Source organism: Panicum hallii, chromosome 1 (assembly GCF_002211085.1).
Source record: "Panicum hallii strain FIL2 chromosome 1, PHallii_v3.1, whole genome shotgun sequence".
Taxonomy (NCBI): domain Eukaryota; kingdom Viridiplantae; phylum Streptophyta; class Magnoliopsida; order Poales; family Poaceae; genus Panicum; species Panicum hallii.
Genome location: NC_038042.1, coordinates 1,318,620 through 1,335,810, shown reverse-complemented (window position 1 = coordinate 1,335,810; position 17,191 = coordinate 1,318,620). Strand labels below are relative to the sequence as shown.

Genomic DNA, 17,191 nt, shown 5'->3' with positions numbered 1-17,191 from the left:
CACTAGAGTTGCTCTTCACCACTCCGGTAAGGTGAGCACAAGACCTCTCACAACCGAAATCGGGGCTCCTCAACAATCTCCTTCAAGAAGCTCCATGAAATCACCTTCTCCAAGCCGTCTAGAGAGCAGCAACTCCCAAGAGTAACAAGCCAATGATCCTTGCTTGAAGATTCCCTAGTGCCACAAAGCTCAACCTCTTGATGCAATGCACTAGGAAGCACTCACACTCTCAAAAATGCAAACCCTTAGCAAGTGTGTGAGAGAGAGGGATGTCTTAGCTCTATTGTGTCAAGAATGCAGTCCAAATGGTCAAGAGAGAGATCCAATGGCCGGGCATTGGGTATATATAGACATCCCATCAAAAACTAGCCGTTACACTGTTTTCTGCGAGATCGCGGGCCGTCCGATTTCAAAAACCGGACCGTCCGCCGTTATATGCCAGAGAGACAGAGTGCATTAAATGCATGTCAGAACTAGCCGTTACAGACCTGGCGGTCCGTCCGCGCCCCAGCGGCGGACCGTCCGCAGTTAAGAGTTCCACAACACCAGAGACGAACCAGTCTCTGGTACAACATTGAAATTAGCCAGCGGACCGTCCGCTCCAAACGAGCGGACCGTCTGCAGTTCATCCTTGAAAATCAAGCAGAGACAGCAATGTTTCTGGTTCAAATTATCAAAAGGCCTGCGGACTGTCCGCGCCCCAGCGATGGACCGTCCGCAGAGCAGACTACAAGCCTGACCAGAAAACACCCTTTCTGGAACAAAAGGAGTTAGAGTGGCGGACCGTCCGCCAGCCACATGAGATTTCCACCAGACCTACTGTAACGGTAGCGGACCGTCCGCGCGCATGGAGCGGACCGTCCACGCTTGAGCAGTCAGCTCTCTAACTTGTTCTTTTTTCAAAAACCTGACAAAAGCGTTGTTAGCCCTCATGCATGCACCTAGATATTTTGAGCAAAATGGCACTAAAGACCCGTCAAGCACGAGTACATGACCCCTCTTGATATTACGGCTATCTATCCAACAAATCCGGTCACTTTTCATCCACTAAACGCCTTGTGACCAGTAAAATTCAAAAAGACCCTATTTTATACCTTTGCCTTGAGCCCAAGCTTTGCTCATCATCTCCAAAAATCCACACGTTCACAATTAACTCTCATTCATCCGTGGATCAACCTATACTCATTATCTCAAAAGAAATTGTTAATCCACAAACCGTTATCATTAATAACCAAAACTCGAATTAGGGGCCTAGATGCTTTCACCAGGTCAAAGCTCCCTTCGCCAGGACTATGCGAGCATACGTCGAGTACGCTAATGAGTTGGACACGCTCACACCCTCATTGCATTACATTTCATCATTTCATTTTGATTTAGCTATAGTTGACTACATAGTATGCATGCTACATTTTGATGTTTAGATGCAGTTTTAGTGACTATATGTAATTCAATATTTTGCAGGTAACTTGGTAGCCGTACAACGACATAAGGGTGGTGCAGCTTCAGTTGAGCACCACGTGTTACATAGATGAGGGCCTGTACAGGATGACGTGCCCGCTGATCTGTTTCTACGTTGTGGAGTACCACCTGCCTCACAGAGTTGCATGCCAATTTGGCTTAGACAGGAGTGGCCAATAAGGCCATTCTCGACCTCCGTGGAGTTGCACAAGTAAGTGTGAAGTACTTAATTCATCTATTGTTGCCAATAATGCTGCCTAGTTGACTATATGATTTATCTATTGTTATCACTATTGCTGTTATAGGATAGATCGTCACAAGCAGAAGAAAACAACTGATTTCGAGATGCTGCACCGTGAGCACATCGACATGTGGGACCTTTTCCATGAGAACATGATTGAGAACGACCAGTAGCATATGGACTACAACTTCCGTGCGTACCTATCATGGTACCTAGCTGCGACATGGATCAAATTGAAGGGCCTATGGACAGGAGCTGACTACGCCGACATTCAGTCTTCGGATGACGAAGATACATCTTACAACCTTGCGACACAGGAAGGGATGGTGGTCGAGGCCGCACCCATCCTAAACCGAGTGGTATGGTCACCTAACACTACTATTCTGTAACAATTCAGATTCATTGCAATAATATGATCATGTACAACAACTAACCATTTATTTCATTTGAGTGCAGGGAAACATGTTGAAGCAATCTGTACTTGACATCGAATGTTTTCCAAGGCGAGGAGTGGACGAGACGACAGTGAACAAATTCCTTGGAGTAAGTTTTTGAAATTACTACAGATATGGACATGTACCTCTCGTTTAATCTTATGCACTAACTTCATGTTCAAATGCAGAGACTTGTAGGTCGCCTACGCCGTGCTGCTGCTCGTTGTGGTTGCAGGACTAGCGCGGCGATGGACGTGCACGGTCCTCCGACAAGACTATCCGACACCACTGCAGGCCTCGGTACATCAATGCAGCGAGGCTGAGGCTCCAGACGACAGAGCTCGTCCATGTCAACAAGGGCTACTTTTGAGGATAGTGGTGGCGACGAGGAGGAGGACTAAGCCGAGGAGATTGGAGTGTCTCAGCTGAAAGACGCTCCTTTCACACAGCCTTCACAGTAGGCAGCGCCGTCCACGTGACTCTTACACTCCAGGCACCGACGCTCTTGGTAAGGGCAAGGATAAGACTAGGAGGTAGTGAGGGTTAGTTCACGTATACTATGGACCGTTCAGCTTGTATAGACTATTCCGCGCGTATGGACTATTATGAACTATGGCCATGCATGGCGCCGACCCCAGGGTCCAAAAGTGGGAATAAGTCTACCAGGGGTATAAATTTTTTTCGTGAAAAGGGTTAAAATGTAAAAAAGGCGGGGATACATCCATCTGCCTAATGGGAAAAACTGAAGAAGAACGAAAACTGAAAAGGCATCTTACTATTACTAATTACTAGTTTTTTTTAAGCCTCCGCGCCAGCAGCCAATTATAAAGATGTGATCTCCGTATGATAAAGGAAAACTATCCCGCCGGCGTGTGTGTGTGTGACTCCGCCTCACCGACAGCGTCAGTGTTGTGATGGATTGCGAGCAAGAGCAGCCAGTCAGATTTGATCTGGGTGCTGGTTCAATTCTCTGGCGATGCATGTCGCGTCGCAGCCTGCCTGACAGATTCCATCCGGGTATTCCCATTCAGGTGATCAGCTAGCCGAGGTTTCTTTCAATTGGTCAAGTCAATTTGGATGTGTGTGTGTGTGCGCGCTGCCAGCTAGTAGTTTGGACTTGCTTGTGCCTGCAGACATGAGGGTCCATTCAGACTGTGTGTTAGACCTCTAGTAGTACTTATCGATGCATACATTTTGCTGACCGTGACTGAAGCCGCAACCAGCTACTGGTTTCACACATAACAGTGACATGTGTTTCATTCCTAACACGTCTGTCTGTCTGTCAGGAGCATCGTATAGCAAAAAAAAAAAAGAAAAGAAAAGAAAATGTTGTTCAACTTGATCCTACGGAGAAGCTAAGGTGTTTGATCATCTGACCTGGGGTTAATTTGCATTGCTAGCCACACAACGTACGTAGCACAGGCTGATGACCAAACTATTGACTTGGAATTCTATTTTTTTAGATTCAGATTCAGGTGCGAACGTTCTGATGATGTGACCCCCCTGTTTGATATCTCTGGTGGGCAGTCATGTCGCCGTCGTCCTCGCATACAAATCTGCTGGTCAGTGTCAAGTGCTGGAGCTTTCATCGATCATTGGTTCATACGTCAGTGTGGATTCAATCTTTTTGTCTGCATTGAACGAACTTCTACAGAGAGACGGACCGAGAGCAATATGCTAACTACTTCGCCGGTTTCAGATTATTCCCCGATTTCGTATGCATCTACATAATATATATATATATATTATATCTAGACGCATAATAAAATCTAAATCTAGAAAAACTAAAACGATTAATAATTTGAAACGGAGAGAGCATCTTTTGAGCAAACTTGCATTAGCATCTTCCAGTGGACCTCCTATCTCCGACAGGGTCCCCTATCATTGGGTAGGTCTGGCCGCTGCTCCCTCCCTACTAATCTATATTCTTCTTTCCGTGTCTAGCCGACAATCACATCCTCCATCTCGGTCCAGTGGCCAATGCACTCCCAAACCAGACACGTCATTATCCTTGTAACTACCAAGCTTTCCAACCATGTAATATACGATATTATATCCATTGTTAGTTTCAACTAGGTAGTAGGAAGACATCAGACACATCATATATAGCAGCTCACTTTTCAAGAAGAGAGAATAATATCATACGCCGTGCGTGCAAGCATTTCATTAAGAAGAAGAAGAAGAGAAATGTTTAAAAAAAAAGGAAAAAAAACTGACCCTAAGCGTGTCATCACCTTTTCGACACTCAGATAATTATATTCTACTACTAGCGATTTAATTTACAAGCAAGGCGTGATTCTCATGGAGCAGATAAATCACGCATGTCACATGGGCTCTCATGAAGATAGATGGAGCAAACTGACCATAAAGCTTCAAAGCCGCAGCAGCATCCTCATGTAGTCCTCCAGGACTGGGAGCCTCTGCTCCTCGTCGTACGAGTACATGACGCTCACCATCCTGGCGGCGTTGAAGCAGGCGCGCGCGAAGCTGCCGGAGAAGGTCCTCCGGGAGAAGCACTCCCTGTTGAGCTGCTCCCACTCCCTCGCGATCAGCCTCCGCATGTGTTCTTCGGCGTCAGCTGGGGTGCAGCTAGGGTTCTCAATCAAGTAGAAGTCCCTGTAGGAACCATCAAGTCCTTCCTGTGCTTCATCCTGCAAATAAAATCCATCAACAATTAAAACTGTTAAAGGGGGTTTTATGCATGCTAGATCTGTACTGAAAATTTTACTATGGATTTATATGGTAAAAAAAACATTTAACAAGCAGTAGTATGCGTTCTGCTGACCTTGGCACTGCCCAAGTCATCCCAAAGTCTGAGGATCTTAGCCGGGCAAGAGACGGCAGCAGGAGGGATGTGATCACTGAGCTTTGCATCATCCTCATCGATGCATGCTATGTGATCTTGCCCTAGAAGGAAGAAAAAGTGCGCAAATGTAAGCGGCACTCCTGAAGTGACAACGCCATTTCTCAGATAGTCCTCTGCGGCAGGAGCCTGACCGGTTGCCAGCCACTTTGACTCCACCATGAATCCATCAAACAGCACTGCCCACTGCAGTGTGAACGAAATATCTTACTAAGTTTTTCCTGAGATCAAAGTGATGGAGGAGTGTATGTAAGGGGGAAAAAAACAAGTCAGTTAGTAACATACTGCTTTCCTGAGATGATTGACAGGGTTGAATCCATGCTCCTTTTCGGCCATGTCTGCAATCTCATTTGTAATGGTGTGAAGAGCGTTGTAGCAAGATCTCATGCAACTGGGGAGTGAATCAGGAGCCGCAGTGTTCCACCTGCAAATTGCAACATGTATCAGCTAGCACATGAAACAATCATTGATATACATTAAGGTCTAAAACTTTAAATCAGTTATTTGTAATATGATAAAATTATTGTTATTTTGCATTTAAAGTTGGCAACTACTATATATATTTATACATATATTATACAAGTTTGATAGATTTGTTTTGAAATTATTAAAAAGAAGCAGGAGAGAACTTCCTATATATTATGTCAAAAAAGAAAGAAAGAAAGAAAGAAAGAAAGAAAGAAGACCAAGCTTACATTCTGATTGCCTCGGTGAAGAGAGAGAGCTCCTCTAGTGTGCCAACAAGGTCAAATATGTCATCCACAACATAGACAAGTGAGATTATCTTTGTGATCTCAATTCGGTATCTGGAGAAGGAAGATCCCTGCAGGACCGCCATGGGCCACATGTACCACTTGAGCACCTGGTCCCGGGCCACCGGTATTTCTTGAGCCAATCCTAGGTCCATCCACCATCTGATGCATCGATCCAAATATATGAATCGAATCTGTCACAGTTACGATTTTACAAATAATAAAAAACAATAATATAATTATCTCCACGTCACCTATACATGCAAATTATCACTACATAAAGCCTCATACATGTCAATTGTTTGTTTACCTTTTAATCTCTTGCATTTCTTGCTGATGCTGCAGTTTGTTGAGCTGGAACTCTGCAACTGCCAACTCCTCCATTGCAATGTTTCTGGTGGGCAGGCTCTGGAGGTAGCTGAGGTGGTGCCTGGCCTTGTACTGCATCAGGTTCAGGTGGTAGGGGTGGTCCAGGGACTGCCTCACGTACCTTGCAAGGCCTGGCTCCAGGTACCTGATGGCAGATGCGAGGTGCTTGCTTGAGAACTCCTTTGCCTTGGGCAGCGATGCTTCAACTCCCATGTCCAGGTGTGACATGTTGTGCAGGCTCAGGAGCCCCCTGACGTCCTTGCTGAGAGCTAGGGCGAACTCGCCGTTGCCGTCGATGAACCTCCGGAGAACGTCATCTGCCACATCGTGGACCGACAAGTATCGTCAATCATGGAAACCATTTATTTAAACTTTGGACATTATCAGTATCCTTTTACATGTTGCGTCTACTGACCTGCTGAAACATCATGGCCGGCCTCTCTCATGAGCCTGAATGCAAGGGTTGCATCGAAGAGATCATCGCTGTGGATGAGGTCCATGCACGCGCCCATGGCGCTCTCGATCTCTTCCTCGAAGTAGTGGTCGATGCAGAGGCGCTTGAGGTTGTCGATGGTGGCCATCATCTCCCTGCCGCTCTGCCGACGACGTTGACGCAGAATCTTTTGTATGTTGGTCGTCAGGCCCTCCTGCATGCAGGTGTGTTCCATGGAGAGTTACCAAATGCATTTCTTTTTCAAAAAAACTTGAAACTTATGGACGTGCTAAGAACATCATATATATATACACACACACACACGCGCCAAGCTTTTTCATCAAGAGAGCGAATCATCACTAAGATAGGGCTATTAGGGTTCATTGAGAAATGAAAGGAAAAAAGGGATGGCCCACGCGCTAAGCTACCTGGAGGTCAAAGTCATCAGTGGGCAGCAGCGTTCTGGACGCCAGCGAGGAGCGGATGCAACCGCCACGTAGGCGGCCTCGCCGGCCGTTCCCCGCCACCGGCGGAGCGGGAAGGAGAAGAGGCTCCACGGAGGAGAAGGAGAAGATGCGTGCAAGTTCAGCCGCCATTATTATTGCTGGATCTGCAGCTAAGTGGTCAATTACTACTATGTAGAACTACTCGATCGAACTGCTTTGCTTTGTGCGGTGTGCTCTTAGCTTGCATTCGCTCTTGCACGCCGGCCCTCAAATTTATAGGGATCGGAGAGACAGGAGGAGGAGGAGCTAGGCTCGCTGCAGTGTCTGTCTGCTGTGGTGTGGTTCTGCAGGTTCTGCATCGAAGCATCATCAACAGCTGCAGAGGGCATGCAAGAAGTCCCCTGGTGTCGCTATTCTTCAGGACATACCACGCCGCCTTCGGTGTTTCTTCCTCTGGACCGCGTGCCGTGCGAATCTGCAGCGCTACTGTGTCTCGATCCAATTTGTATCCAGTGAATAACAGCTTTCCCATGTGGGAAACAAGAGCTGATTGACTCAGAGCAGCATCCTGTGGGACGTCACAGCAGTTTGGTGACACGTGGTGTTCACGTGCACATAAGTAGTGAAACTGTTATATATAACCTATAAATATCATGGAACTACAAGGGGGTGTTTGGATCTAAGTGCTAATACCCAAAAGTGTTAAATTTTAGCACTAGTTTCTCCAAACAGGAGTGCTAATAATGGGGTGGGCTAAACTTTAACCAAGATTCAAAAATTTTAGCAAGAGTACGATGAGTGCTAATAGATGCTAAAGTTTAATACATTCAAACAGATCCTAAGCTCCATATATAATATAGGATGGGGACCGTGACAGTAGCAGTTGGTTCCCAAACTGTAAGAGTGAGGAAAAAATATCATGTGACAAGAAAAACACATAGTTTCATATATATAACTGGCTTTGGGACCGGCGAACCACATACATGTACATTATGCCGTCCTCTCTCATGGAGGGTTTGTATTTTCCATTGTATCTATCACATGTTGACATGTATCCTCCCAACCGTATGAAGAAGCAAACATCCTCCCAAAATTGAGGAGCTAGCAAAGTGGGTGGGGCCATCATCTCCTTTCCTAGGCATTAAAGTTTGTGACCAGATCATATTATATGACCTCAAAAATAGAGTAGTGATACCGTATGCCTAGATTTCACATTCCTAGGTATATACGACAACCGCCATTTCTTTGGTTCATGGCAACCCGCTTGCATTGTGCGATAGCCTCCCGTGTCCTTTGCCTCCTTTTGTTTCCCTTTTCAGCCATGCATATGTATCAACGCACTTCCTTATTGTGAAGCCTCTTGTGCAAATTTAGGTCGTGTACACACTTCTCGTGGTTAAACCCGTCAATGGTTAATTAGGCATTTCACTTTCACTGATGTATATATCTGTTTATACGACCGAAACGACAACCACATGAAGAGGTGTTGAACTGTCTCCTCAATATCATCATGACAAAGGATGCAAGAGTAATTTTGCAGATTTATTATATTCCTTTCCTTCTTAGCAACTAGCGAGTGTGACCCGCGCAAATAACGTGGGTAGCTAGTTTTTTTTCAATCTTTATATTTTTTTCCAAATGGTGTTATTGTAGTTTATCAGATGATCTAAACTGAGAGATCATCTATATTTTCTACACCAATCATATCTTGTGAAATATTTTTTGGAATATACATCTAGAAGAAAATTGAATCTTCTACATAAATATATATTTTTATATTTTCATGACACCTCAAGCTTATATTATATTGAAATATTTTTGCCATAAATATTATTTTAGTTTTTAACTTGTGATGCACTTTTTTACTTGTCACTGTGCATGAAAATATCCTTAAATTTTTAGAAGAAGATCTCAATAATTATTCAATGTATACCGACAGAAGTAAATAATCTTCTTTCTTTTCTTCATTCTCCAATATCTAATTTCTAAAGCTCCATGCATATATACACCCATATTTTCTTACTGTTGTTGCACCTTTTTCCATCACGTACTGCGTACGTAGTTTACAAATTCACTATTACATCTCATAAAGTACAATCTTCTCCTACATACTTACCACCCTCTATGGTCATCATCACCCTCTCATAATTTGACTCATGTTAACTTTTTTCTCACATTTCTTTTGATCATAGTTGTTCCCGTAAGCTATTGCTATTAAGTTGTGCTTCTACATGGCCATTCCAATTATTTTTCATGTTGTTGTCATGCTGCCTGATCTTACCGGTAAGGTTTCAGCTCCTTCTAAAAATATTTTACCATTAACTTCGTTGGTGAAACCATTCTTTTTGACCGAAGCTATTTTTTTAAAAAAATTGGTAAAGCACCTTTTTAATGATAATTTTGGCAATTCTAAGAATATTTTAGATTCCGAGGAGGGAGGAGAAGCAAGTGAAACCACTTTTTTGGCTGGTCCTCTCTATTTCTAACAATAAGATGAAGGGCATGTCAAGACTCGATGAATCTTATAGTCAAACCACTATTTAGCTATGGATCCATGAGAATTGATATATAATGTTTAATGTTTGTTTATCGTAGACCGTTTATCATTTTAGTGATTTCCAAATTAAAATTGTAGTAAATCTGAAAAGCTAGAAGGTAACAATTGACGTGATGTAGTTGGTGTACTTTTCATTGCCGGGCAACCAATGAAAGAAGCCGTACCTATAGTGGTGCTAATATAAAAAAAAATTAGATACCTCTATTCTTTATTTAAGTATTTTCTTCCAAATATCTATGGAAACTTAAATATCATTTTCATTACCTTTCTTGTAATTTAGTGTTTGTACACATGCTAATTTATGGACGTTTTATTTTTATTTCCTTCCAAATTCACACAAGATAATACAAATTTTGTATTATTATAATTTCAAGCTATAATATATCTTTAATTATATTTACCAAACTCTTTTAATTAAACTAAACCATTAGATTATTGTCAAAATCAATTTCTATTAGCGTGGGATTCAAGCCACACTTTTAAAAATAGTTTAAATAAATTTATTTTACATAGGCTATTTAGATAAGTAATTTGCTTGCCAACTCAATAGAAATCAGTCCATCTATTTTTATTATTTTATTTTCAAATTTAGTTCTTTATTAATTATATTTGACACATACTTTCTATTTATTTAGATATTTTCCTTCCTAATTTGCTTCTTTGTTCTTAAATTTTTTATTTATCTATTTATTAGTCATATCCAATTTGAGCATTTTGGTTAATTGCTAATTTTGTTAAAGTATGTACGAATTGTGTTTAGCATGTACTCTCTTATGAAGTGCTAATTTTCTTATTTCTTAAATTCTAAATTTAGATATTTCCTAATCTTATTTGATATGTACTCTTTGGTTAGGTCCTATTTTTTAATTTCGAATTTAGATATCTATTTATCATATTCGGCATGGACTCTTTAGTCATATCCTAATTTTTTATTTTTTATTTTAAAATTAGCTATTTATTAGTCATATTCGATATAGACTCTTGTGCTAGTTTGGACCATTAGATCTTCATCAAATCTAACGATGCAAATCTTTTCTCTTTATTACTACGTGCTTCGCTTAGGACAGATATGGATATATGCAACGTCCTTACGAAACTGGCGTGCTCGACTTTTTAGAATCAATATAGGAGGATCAAATATTTATAGCAGCCAGTTTAATTATGTAGTCGTTAGTGATGACAATCAACGGTTACCTTCCCCTTGAGCCTTGGTTTCCCTCCTTTCACCTAGCGCGATATGCATGCTCTGATCCCGGTAGCGCCTTGCCAAGCAGCAAATCCACACAGCAAGCAACTAAATTTTACCCACGTATACCGGCCGCCAAGGATGCAACACGAACGTACACTGATAGACCAAGCAGTCGATATAGCATCATGGCCTAACAGAGCCATGATCGGATAAGTTGCCTTTTTATTTCGAGTTTAGCTATTTACTAATGGTATTCGACATGGACTCTTTGGTTAAGTCCTATTTTTTTATTTCGAATTTACCTATCTACTAATCGTATTCGGCATGGATTCTTTGCTCATATCCTTATTTTTATAATTTTTTAATTCCGAAATTAACTATTTACTAATTGTATTTGATATGGACTCTTGAATTAATTTAGACCATTAGATCTTCATAAAATCCAATGGTGCAAATTCTTCTCTTTTTTAGATTATCGTGGGAATTTATAGCGTGGTGGCTTCTTTTAACACTCCCTTATTAATATATTAATAATAGATAGATAGATTCTCTGGTATTAAGTCTATCCCATCTTTACATGCTTCTTCTTCTTAAATGATATGGCGGTGCTCCTACCTTTTACTTTTAGAAAAAACTATCCTTCTCAATATTGCAGCTTTGAACGATTAATTATCTTCCTCGCCCAAGCAATTCTAGCACACACGGTGAAATTATTTCTACACTATAAAGAGCAAAGATAAATCATCCACGACAGAGCAGGTGGGTTATTCTCAATTTCTCATCGAGCACACAGTTTCAAAGCAGCAGCATCGTCGCGTAGTCCTCCAGTACAAGGAGCCTCTGCTCCTTGTCGTACGAGTACATGACGCTGACCATCCTGGCGGCGTTCAAGCAAGCCTGCGTGAGCCTAGAGGAGAAGGTCCTCCTGGAGAAGCACTCCCTGTTGAGCTCCTCCCACTCCCTCGCGATCAGCCTCCGCATGTGTGCTTCCGCGTCCCCGGGGGTGCAGCTAGGGTTCTCCATCAGGTAGAAATCCCTGTAGGATCCGTCCAGTCCTTCCTGAGCCTCATCCTGCAAAATCCATGCATGCATGGAAAAAAACACTGATCATCAGGGTTTAACTTGCTGTATGTAGATTTTTTTTTCTGAAATCAGATTGGATTTGAAAATCTTAACAAAACATTATTTAACTTGACAATTCGTCATATGTATGTTCTGCTGACCTCGGCACTGCCCATGTCATCCCAAAGTCTGAGGATCTTAGCCGGGCAAGAGATGACGGAAGGGATGTGGTCATCAGCGAGGTTTGCTGCAGCTTCGTTACTTTTGTCATACCCTAGCATGGAGAATATGTGTGCAAAAGTAAGTGGCACTCCTGAGGTGACAGCACCATTTCTCAGGTAGTCCTCTGCGGTAGGAGCCTGATCGGTTGCCAGCCATCTTGCCTCAACCATGAACCCATCAAACAGCACCGCCCACTGCATGCAAAAAAGGGTAGAAATTCTTGTAAGCTCAGCAATAATAGGACATCAGCAAGAATTGTAAGGGGAAAACAAGTCTGTAATAACATACTGCGTTCCTGAGATGATTGACAGGGTTGAATCCATGCTCCTCTTCGACCATATCAGCGATCTCATTCGTAGTGGTGTAAATAGCCTTGTAGCATGGTCTCATGCCGCTGGGGAGTGAATCAGCAGCCGCAGTGTTCCACCTGCAAATTGTATTTAATTTTGGACAACGTGTCAGTGTATGAAACAATTATTCATATCAATATGTGATCAATTATTTTTAAATATGGCAGCAATTGTATGAACTTGCACTGTTGTCAGCAGCTACTATAAACCATTTATCATATATGTACAGATTTGAGACTGTTACATCCAAACTTACATTCTGATTGCCTGGGTGAAGAGAGAGAGCTCCTCTGGTGTGCCAACAAGGTCAAATATGTCATCCACAACATAGACGAGTGCGATTATCTTTGTGATCTCAATCCGGTATCTGGAGAAGGAAGATCCCTGGAGGCTTGTCATGGCCCACATGTACCACTTGAGCACCTGGTCCCGCACCACTGGTATCTCATCAGACAATCCAAGATCCGTCCACCATCTACATCACACATCTCACAATTACAATGCATAAATGGTAATTCTATTTACCACTCAATCTTAGCAAAACAAAGCTAGAGTATAATTTAATTTTTTACACACTTTTACGTAAATTACTGATGAAATACTCATGTCAATTGAACTAGCACAAGACCATATATATATATTTGTACATGTGAGTAATTACACCATAGATATAGTATTTAGCTTATTTGTTATATAGGTACCTTTTAACCTCCTGTATTTCTTCCTGATGCAGCTGCTTGCTGAGCTGGAACTCTGCAACTGCTAGCCCCTCCATTGCAGTGTCCCTAGTGGGTAGGCTCTGCAGGTAGCTGAGGTGGTGCCTGGCCTTGTACTGCATCAGGCTCAGGTGGTAGGGGTGGTCCAGGGACTGCCTCACGTACCTTGCCAGGCCTGGCTCCAGGTACCTGATGGCAGATGCGAGGTGCTTGCTTGAGAACTCCTTTGCCTTGTGGAGTGATGCCTCTCCTCCCATGTCCAGGTGTGACATGTCGTGGAGGCTCAGGAGCCCTCTGATGTCCTTGCTAAGAGCAAGCTTGAACTCACCGGTGTCGTCAGTGAACCTCCGTAGAACATCATCTGCTACACATTCATTGGTGGGTAACAGTAGAAACAATTTAAACAACTTTGTCCCTCTCTTTTATATTATTAGATTTGTCCTGAAATGTAGTTTCTGGTTTCACATATATGCTTCAGATAGACGACCAATTATTTCTCTACGTTAGTTTTACTGACCTGGTGAAACATCATGGCCGGCCTCTCTGACGAGCCTGAATGCAAGCGTTGCATCGAAGAGATCATCGCTGTGGAGGAGGTCCATGCACGCGCCCATGGCGCTCTCGATCTCTTCCTCGAAGTAGTGGTCGATGCAGAGGCGCTTGAGGTTGTCGACGGTGGCCATCATCTCCCGGCCGCTGCTCCGGCGTTGCTGCAGAATCTTTTGCATGCTCGTCAGGCCCTCCTGCAGCAGATGTATGTGTTTCATGGAGAGTGAGCACACATGACATGACGTAGTATATTTTTCAGAACACTTCACACTTTTTGGTAACAAATTAAAGCCATCACATATATCGTCAATAATTAAATGACATCAAATTAGGGTTAAGGTAGAGGAACACAAGCATGGAAAAAGAGATGTGTAGCTCGCTTATTGAGCTACCTGGAGATCAAAATCACTGGGCAGCAGCGTTTCGGACACCGCCACTGAAGGGCGGATGGAACCGCCATGGGAGCGGCCTCGCTGGTCGTTTCTGGTTGCCGCCGGCGAAGCTGAAAGGAGAAGAGGCTCCACGGAGGGCATGGAGAAGGTGCGTGCAGGTGTCGCAGCCATTGTTAGCTCTAGGTAGCAAGTAGTATAACGCGACTCGAAACTAGACAACCTTAGCCGGAAAACAATAATGCGAGCAAGGCTCTAAACTTTGATGCCTATTGCAGTGTGAAATTGCAGCTTGTGAGCGATATGCATCGAGGTGAACGCAGGGCCTCCAATTTATAGGGAGGTAGAGAGCGAGGCGGGCTGAGTATCTAGGTCTCGCTCGTCTCCACTCTGCAGATACTATGCATGTGGGCTGTGTGCGGACGCAGAGGCCGGAGACAAATTTTTTTTTAAAAAAAGATTGTTATGCTGTGAGCTAGATGCCGTGTTAATTTGCATTGCTGTGGTGTTACACCATGCAATCAGCTTCTGATGAATGAATGCCAGCATCAAACTGCAGTCCAAATCATGTACATCACTGTCTCATACTTTTTCTTCTCTGTACCGGTGAGGCCCATGTGAAAAACGGAACGCAGCTGGAATGCAACGTCGAGCGATTAGGCCCACTCAAATTCGCACCATACTGATATCTTTGGTAAAAATGAAAATGCTGATTATTGGCTGGCCCCGTAATCCATCGCTTTCAAGGAGAGGGAGGGGAGATTACTCGTTCCCTTTTGATGTCTTATTTGTCGTGTTTGGTTGGCTTCCAATTAAACTCTCCATTCTAGATGTCATTTATATATATTCTAATAGATAGCATAGATGTAGAAGCTACCAATCCTTGTTCAAATAAATCGCATGTTCATTTGGAACGCATGAATTTTCCACGAAACACAGTCCAATTATTCCACCGCATTATTTCAAATGCGGCCGAGATCAGTCGAAATTACGTGTTTGTCCACAAATAATAATTGACACAGATGCAAACGTGTTAATTCTTCTATCTCTTTGCTTTTTCCTTTCTAAAATTGTTACTAGTATCTTTTTCTATAAACAAAGAAAGAAAAATAATTGCTTCTGGTATGTGTCCTATGTATGACTGGTGCAAGCACAGCATGTGGATGCAACGCAACTAGCTAGAGGCCCATGTGTGTCTAGGACTGTGATAGCAGTTATATGTGGCCAGTGTGAGATGCCCACACGTTTATTACATGAGAAGGAGCTGTCTACAGAGAAGATTTTTTTTTATGGTCAAGTTTGAAGATCTTTTTTATATTTTTGGTATACTAACCAGGTTGCCAACACAAATAAAGCCCTCCCAACAAACCCTATCAAAAGATTCATCGATCGTAGGGTCGTCGATCTCTAAAAATGTCATTATGTGTTTAGAAATTCAGTTAAAATTACAGAAGTTTGATTTAGAACAGAAATAAAGTGATCTCTGCTTGTGGCTTTCCTGGCTGGGCATGTTACGTCACGGTTGCAGAGCACAGGGGTCGCCATTGCTGCTACCTTCATCGCTTACGTACGTAGGATGACATCACTAGCTGCTGTTGTGCAGGATATCCATGGCCGGAACGATGGATGCATCATGCATGCGGGTGTGGCCGGCCACCAACAAGAGAGAGGGATTGATTGGATCAGGGGGCCGGATCCATTGTACTAGTTCAGGAGCAAGCTAATTAGTAAGCGACACGCGACGACGACCAGCCCGCTAGCCGAGCCAGCTGCACAGTCAGCTCTGAGTGCATGCATGCCCCTACAACGTGGCACACATGGTGCCCTAGGGCATGCTTGGAAAATATTTCCAGCGCCTCGTAGAGGCCAGCTTTCGACAGCCAAAAGGTGTGTTTGGTTTGGTACGCTAGACAGCTAGTCTAAGGACGCCAGCCTAAATTTGGCTACTTTATTTTAACCAAGTTTGGCCACCGTTTAGTTAGGTGCCAAAATCTGGCTTGCCATTCTTCTCATTCGGCCACATAGTTCATTTACGATGCTAATGTTGGCTAAGATGATCTTGGCCACCAATTTGGTGACCAAATTTTAGCTTGGCTCCTAGTGGGAATTTCAGATGAAACCAAAAGGGCCAAAAAAAGACAGGCCATTAATTCTTTTATATGATCCACGGGATGGTGGAAGGTCTCAAATACGGAAACACAGCCTCTGGCTTCAAAGACAGTACGAAGAATAAACTAAAGTAACCTCACAAATTTGCCTTTAGTTTGTTTCATAATGTTTTCCTTTTTTATATGAAATTTTAGGGTTTCTCTTTTTTTCAAGTGCTGCATCTCGTGAGGATCACATAAAGGCTTCCCATTTGGTAATCATAAAATAGATAATAAAACAATTATATATATATATAGATATATATATGCTGGCTAAACTACCTGGAGATGAAGATCGTCACTGAACAGCAAGCTTTTTGACGCCTGCGAAGGAGAAGCTGAACGACGAAGCGGCAGCAGGAAGGAGAAGACGCACTCGGTTGCAGCAGCCATGTCGCTAGCTTGTGAGGCCAATTTGGTGTCGATCTGGCTGATTGGTATGCGCTAGCTTATATATATAGGGTGCATGCAGACCCTCCAAACAATGGGGAGAGAATAGCCTTGCTGTGGTGCAGCAACCTGTGCATTTTTCTTTTGTTTCTCTCTTCTTTTGTTTTGGTTTTAGTGTGTGAATCAGCACGTCTCGACTTTACACGAAATAGCTTCATTCTCGTGTCCAAAATGGGGCAATTTATTCTTCCTCCCCTTTACGGAAATATTATTTCTAATATCTTTAAGTCAAAATAATACAAGCAGAATGCTTCAGTATCCATATATCCGGCCATAGCATTGATGCTTGTTCATCATTAATTGAATGGTGTAGGTGTCACATCTTTTTCCGAGAACGTGTCTAAGCACGTTTTTCATGGAGAAGAAAGCTCGATCTCACTTTGCCCTATCGGAACTATTAGCTCTAGTTTGCATAAAACACGAATGGTGTGGTTGGCACATCATTGCATCTTCCCTTTGTGCATGTCATTTTTGCCCTTTTTTTTTCTCCGGATAGAACCAAGAGATTGTCACCATTGCTACAACTTTCATCTCTTGCAAAAATGGTATGGTGATCTATACATT

At 42.8% G+C, this 17,191-nt stretch overlaps 2 protein-coding genes across 3 annotated transcripts; both read right to left on the bottom strand.

Moving 5' to 3' along the window:
• Window positions 1–4,262: 4,262 nt before the first annotated feature.
• Window positions 4,263–7,429, bottom strand: LOC112877004 (terpene synthase 2, chloroplastic-like). Its single transcript, XM_025941200.1, has 7 exons — window positions 6,979–7,429; window positions 6,533–6,764; window positions 6,059–6,434; window positions 5,692–5,910; window positions 5,282–5,420; window positions 4,919–5,182; window positions 4,263–4,784 (listed from the first exon to the last, which is right to left on the bottom strand). The coding sequence occupies exons 1-7, from the start codon at window positions 7,144–7,146 to the stop codon at window positions 4,506–4,508; spliced, it is 1,677 nt and encodes a 558-aa protein (XP_025796985.1). The 5' UTR covers window positions 7,147–7,429; the 3' UTR covers window positions 4,263–4,505.
• A 3,935-nt stretch (window positions 7,430–11,364) lies between these two features.
• LOC112877011 (terpene synthase 2, chloroplastic-like) lies at window positions 11,365–14,348 on the bottom strand. Of its 2 annotated transcripts, none has more exons than XM_025941211.1 (7): window positions 14,034–14,348; window positions 13,610–13,835; window positions 13,078–13,456; window positions 12,633–12,851; window positions 12,315–12,453; window positions 11,966–12,220; window positions 11,365–11,813 (listed from the first exon to the last, which is right to left on the bottom strand). In XM_025941211.1, the coding sequence occupies exons 1-7, from the start codon at window positions 14,202–14,204 to the stop codon at window positions 11,538–11,540; spliced, it is 1,665 nt and encodes a 554-aa protein (XP_025796996.1). In that variant the 5' UTR covers window positions 14,205–14,348; the 3' UTR covers window positions 11,365–11,537. The 2 variants fall into 2 exon arrangements, with proteins under 2 accessions (XP_025796996.1, XP_025797005.1); XM_025941220.1 differs by having other exon boundaries at window positions 13,078–13,453; window positions 14,034–14,347.
• Between the last annotated feature and the right edge of the window lie 2,843 nt (window positions 14,349–17,191).

Bases quoted from the DNA above. Each gene is read 5' to 3' on its own strand.
- LOC112877004 (XM_025941200.1), bottom strand. From the start codon at position 7,146: ATGGCGGCTGAACTTGCACGCATCTTCTCCTTCTCCTCCGTGGAGCCT. The intron at 6,765-6,978 runs GTAGCTTAGCGC...ACCTGCATGCAG, and splicing joins CTGATGACTTTGACCTCCAG to GAGGGCCTGACGACCAACAT. The intron at 5,421-5,691 runs GTAAGCTTGGTC...TGCAATTTGCAG, and splicing joins TTCACCGAGGCAATCAGAAT to GTGGAACACTGCGGCTCCTG.
- LOC112877011 (XM_025941211.1), bottom strand. From the start codon at position 14,204: ATGGCTGCGACACCTGCACGCACCTTCTCCATGCCCTCCGTGGAGCCT. The intron at 13,457-13,609 runs GTCAGTAAAACT...ATGAATGTGTAG, and splicing joins CGGCCATGATGTTTCACCAG to CAGATGATGTTCTACGGAGG. The intron at 12,454-12,632 runs GTAAGTTTGGAT...TACAATTTGCAG, and splicing joins TTCACCCAGGCAATCAGAAT to GTGGAACACTGCGGCTGCTG.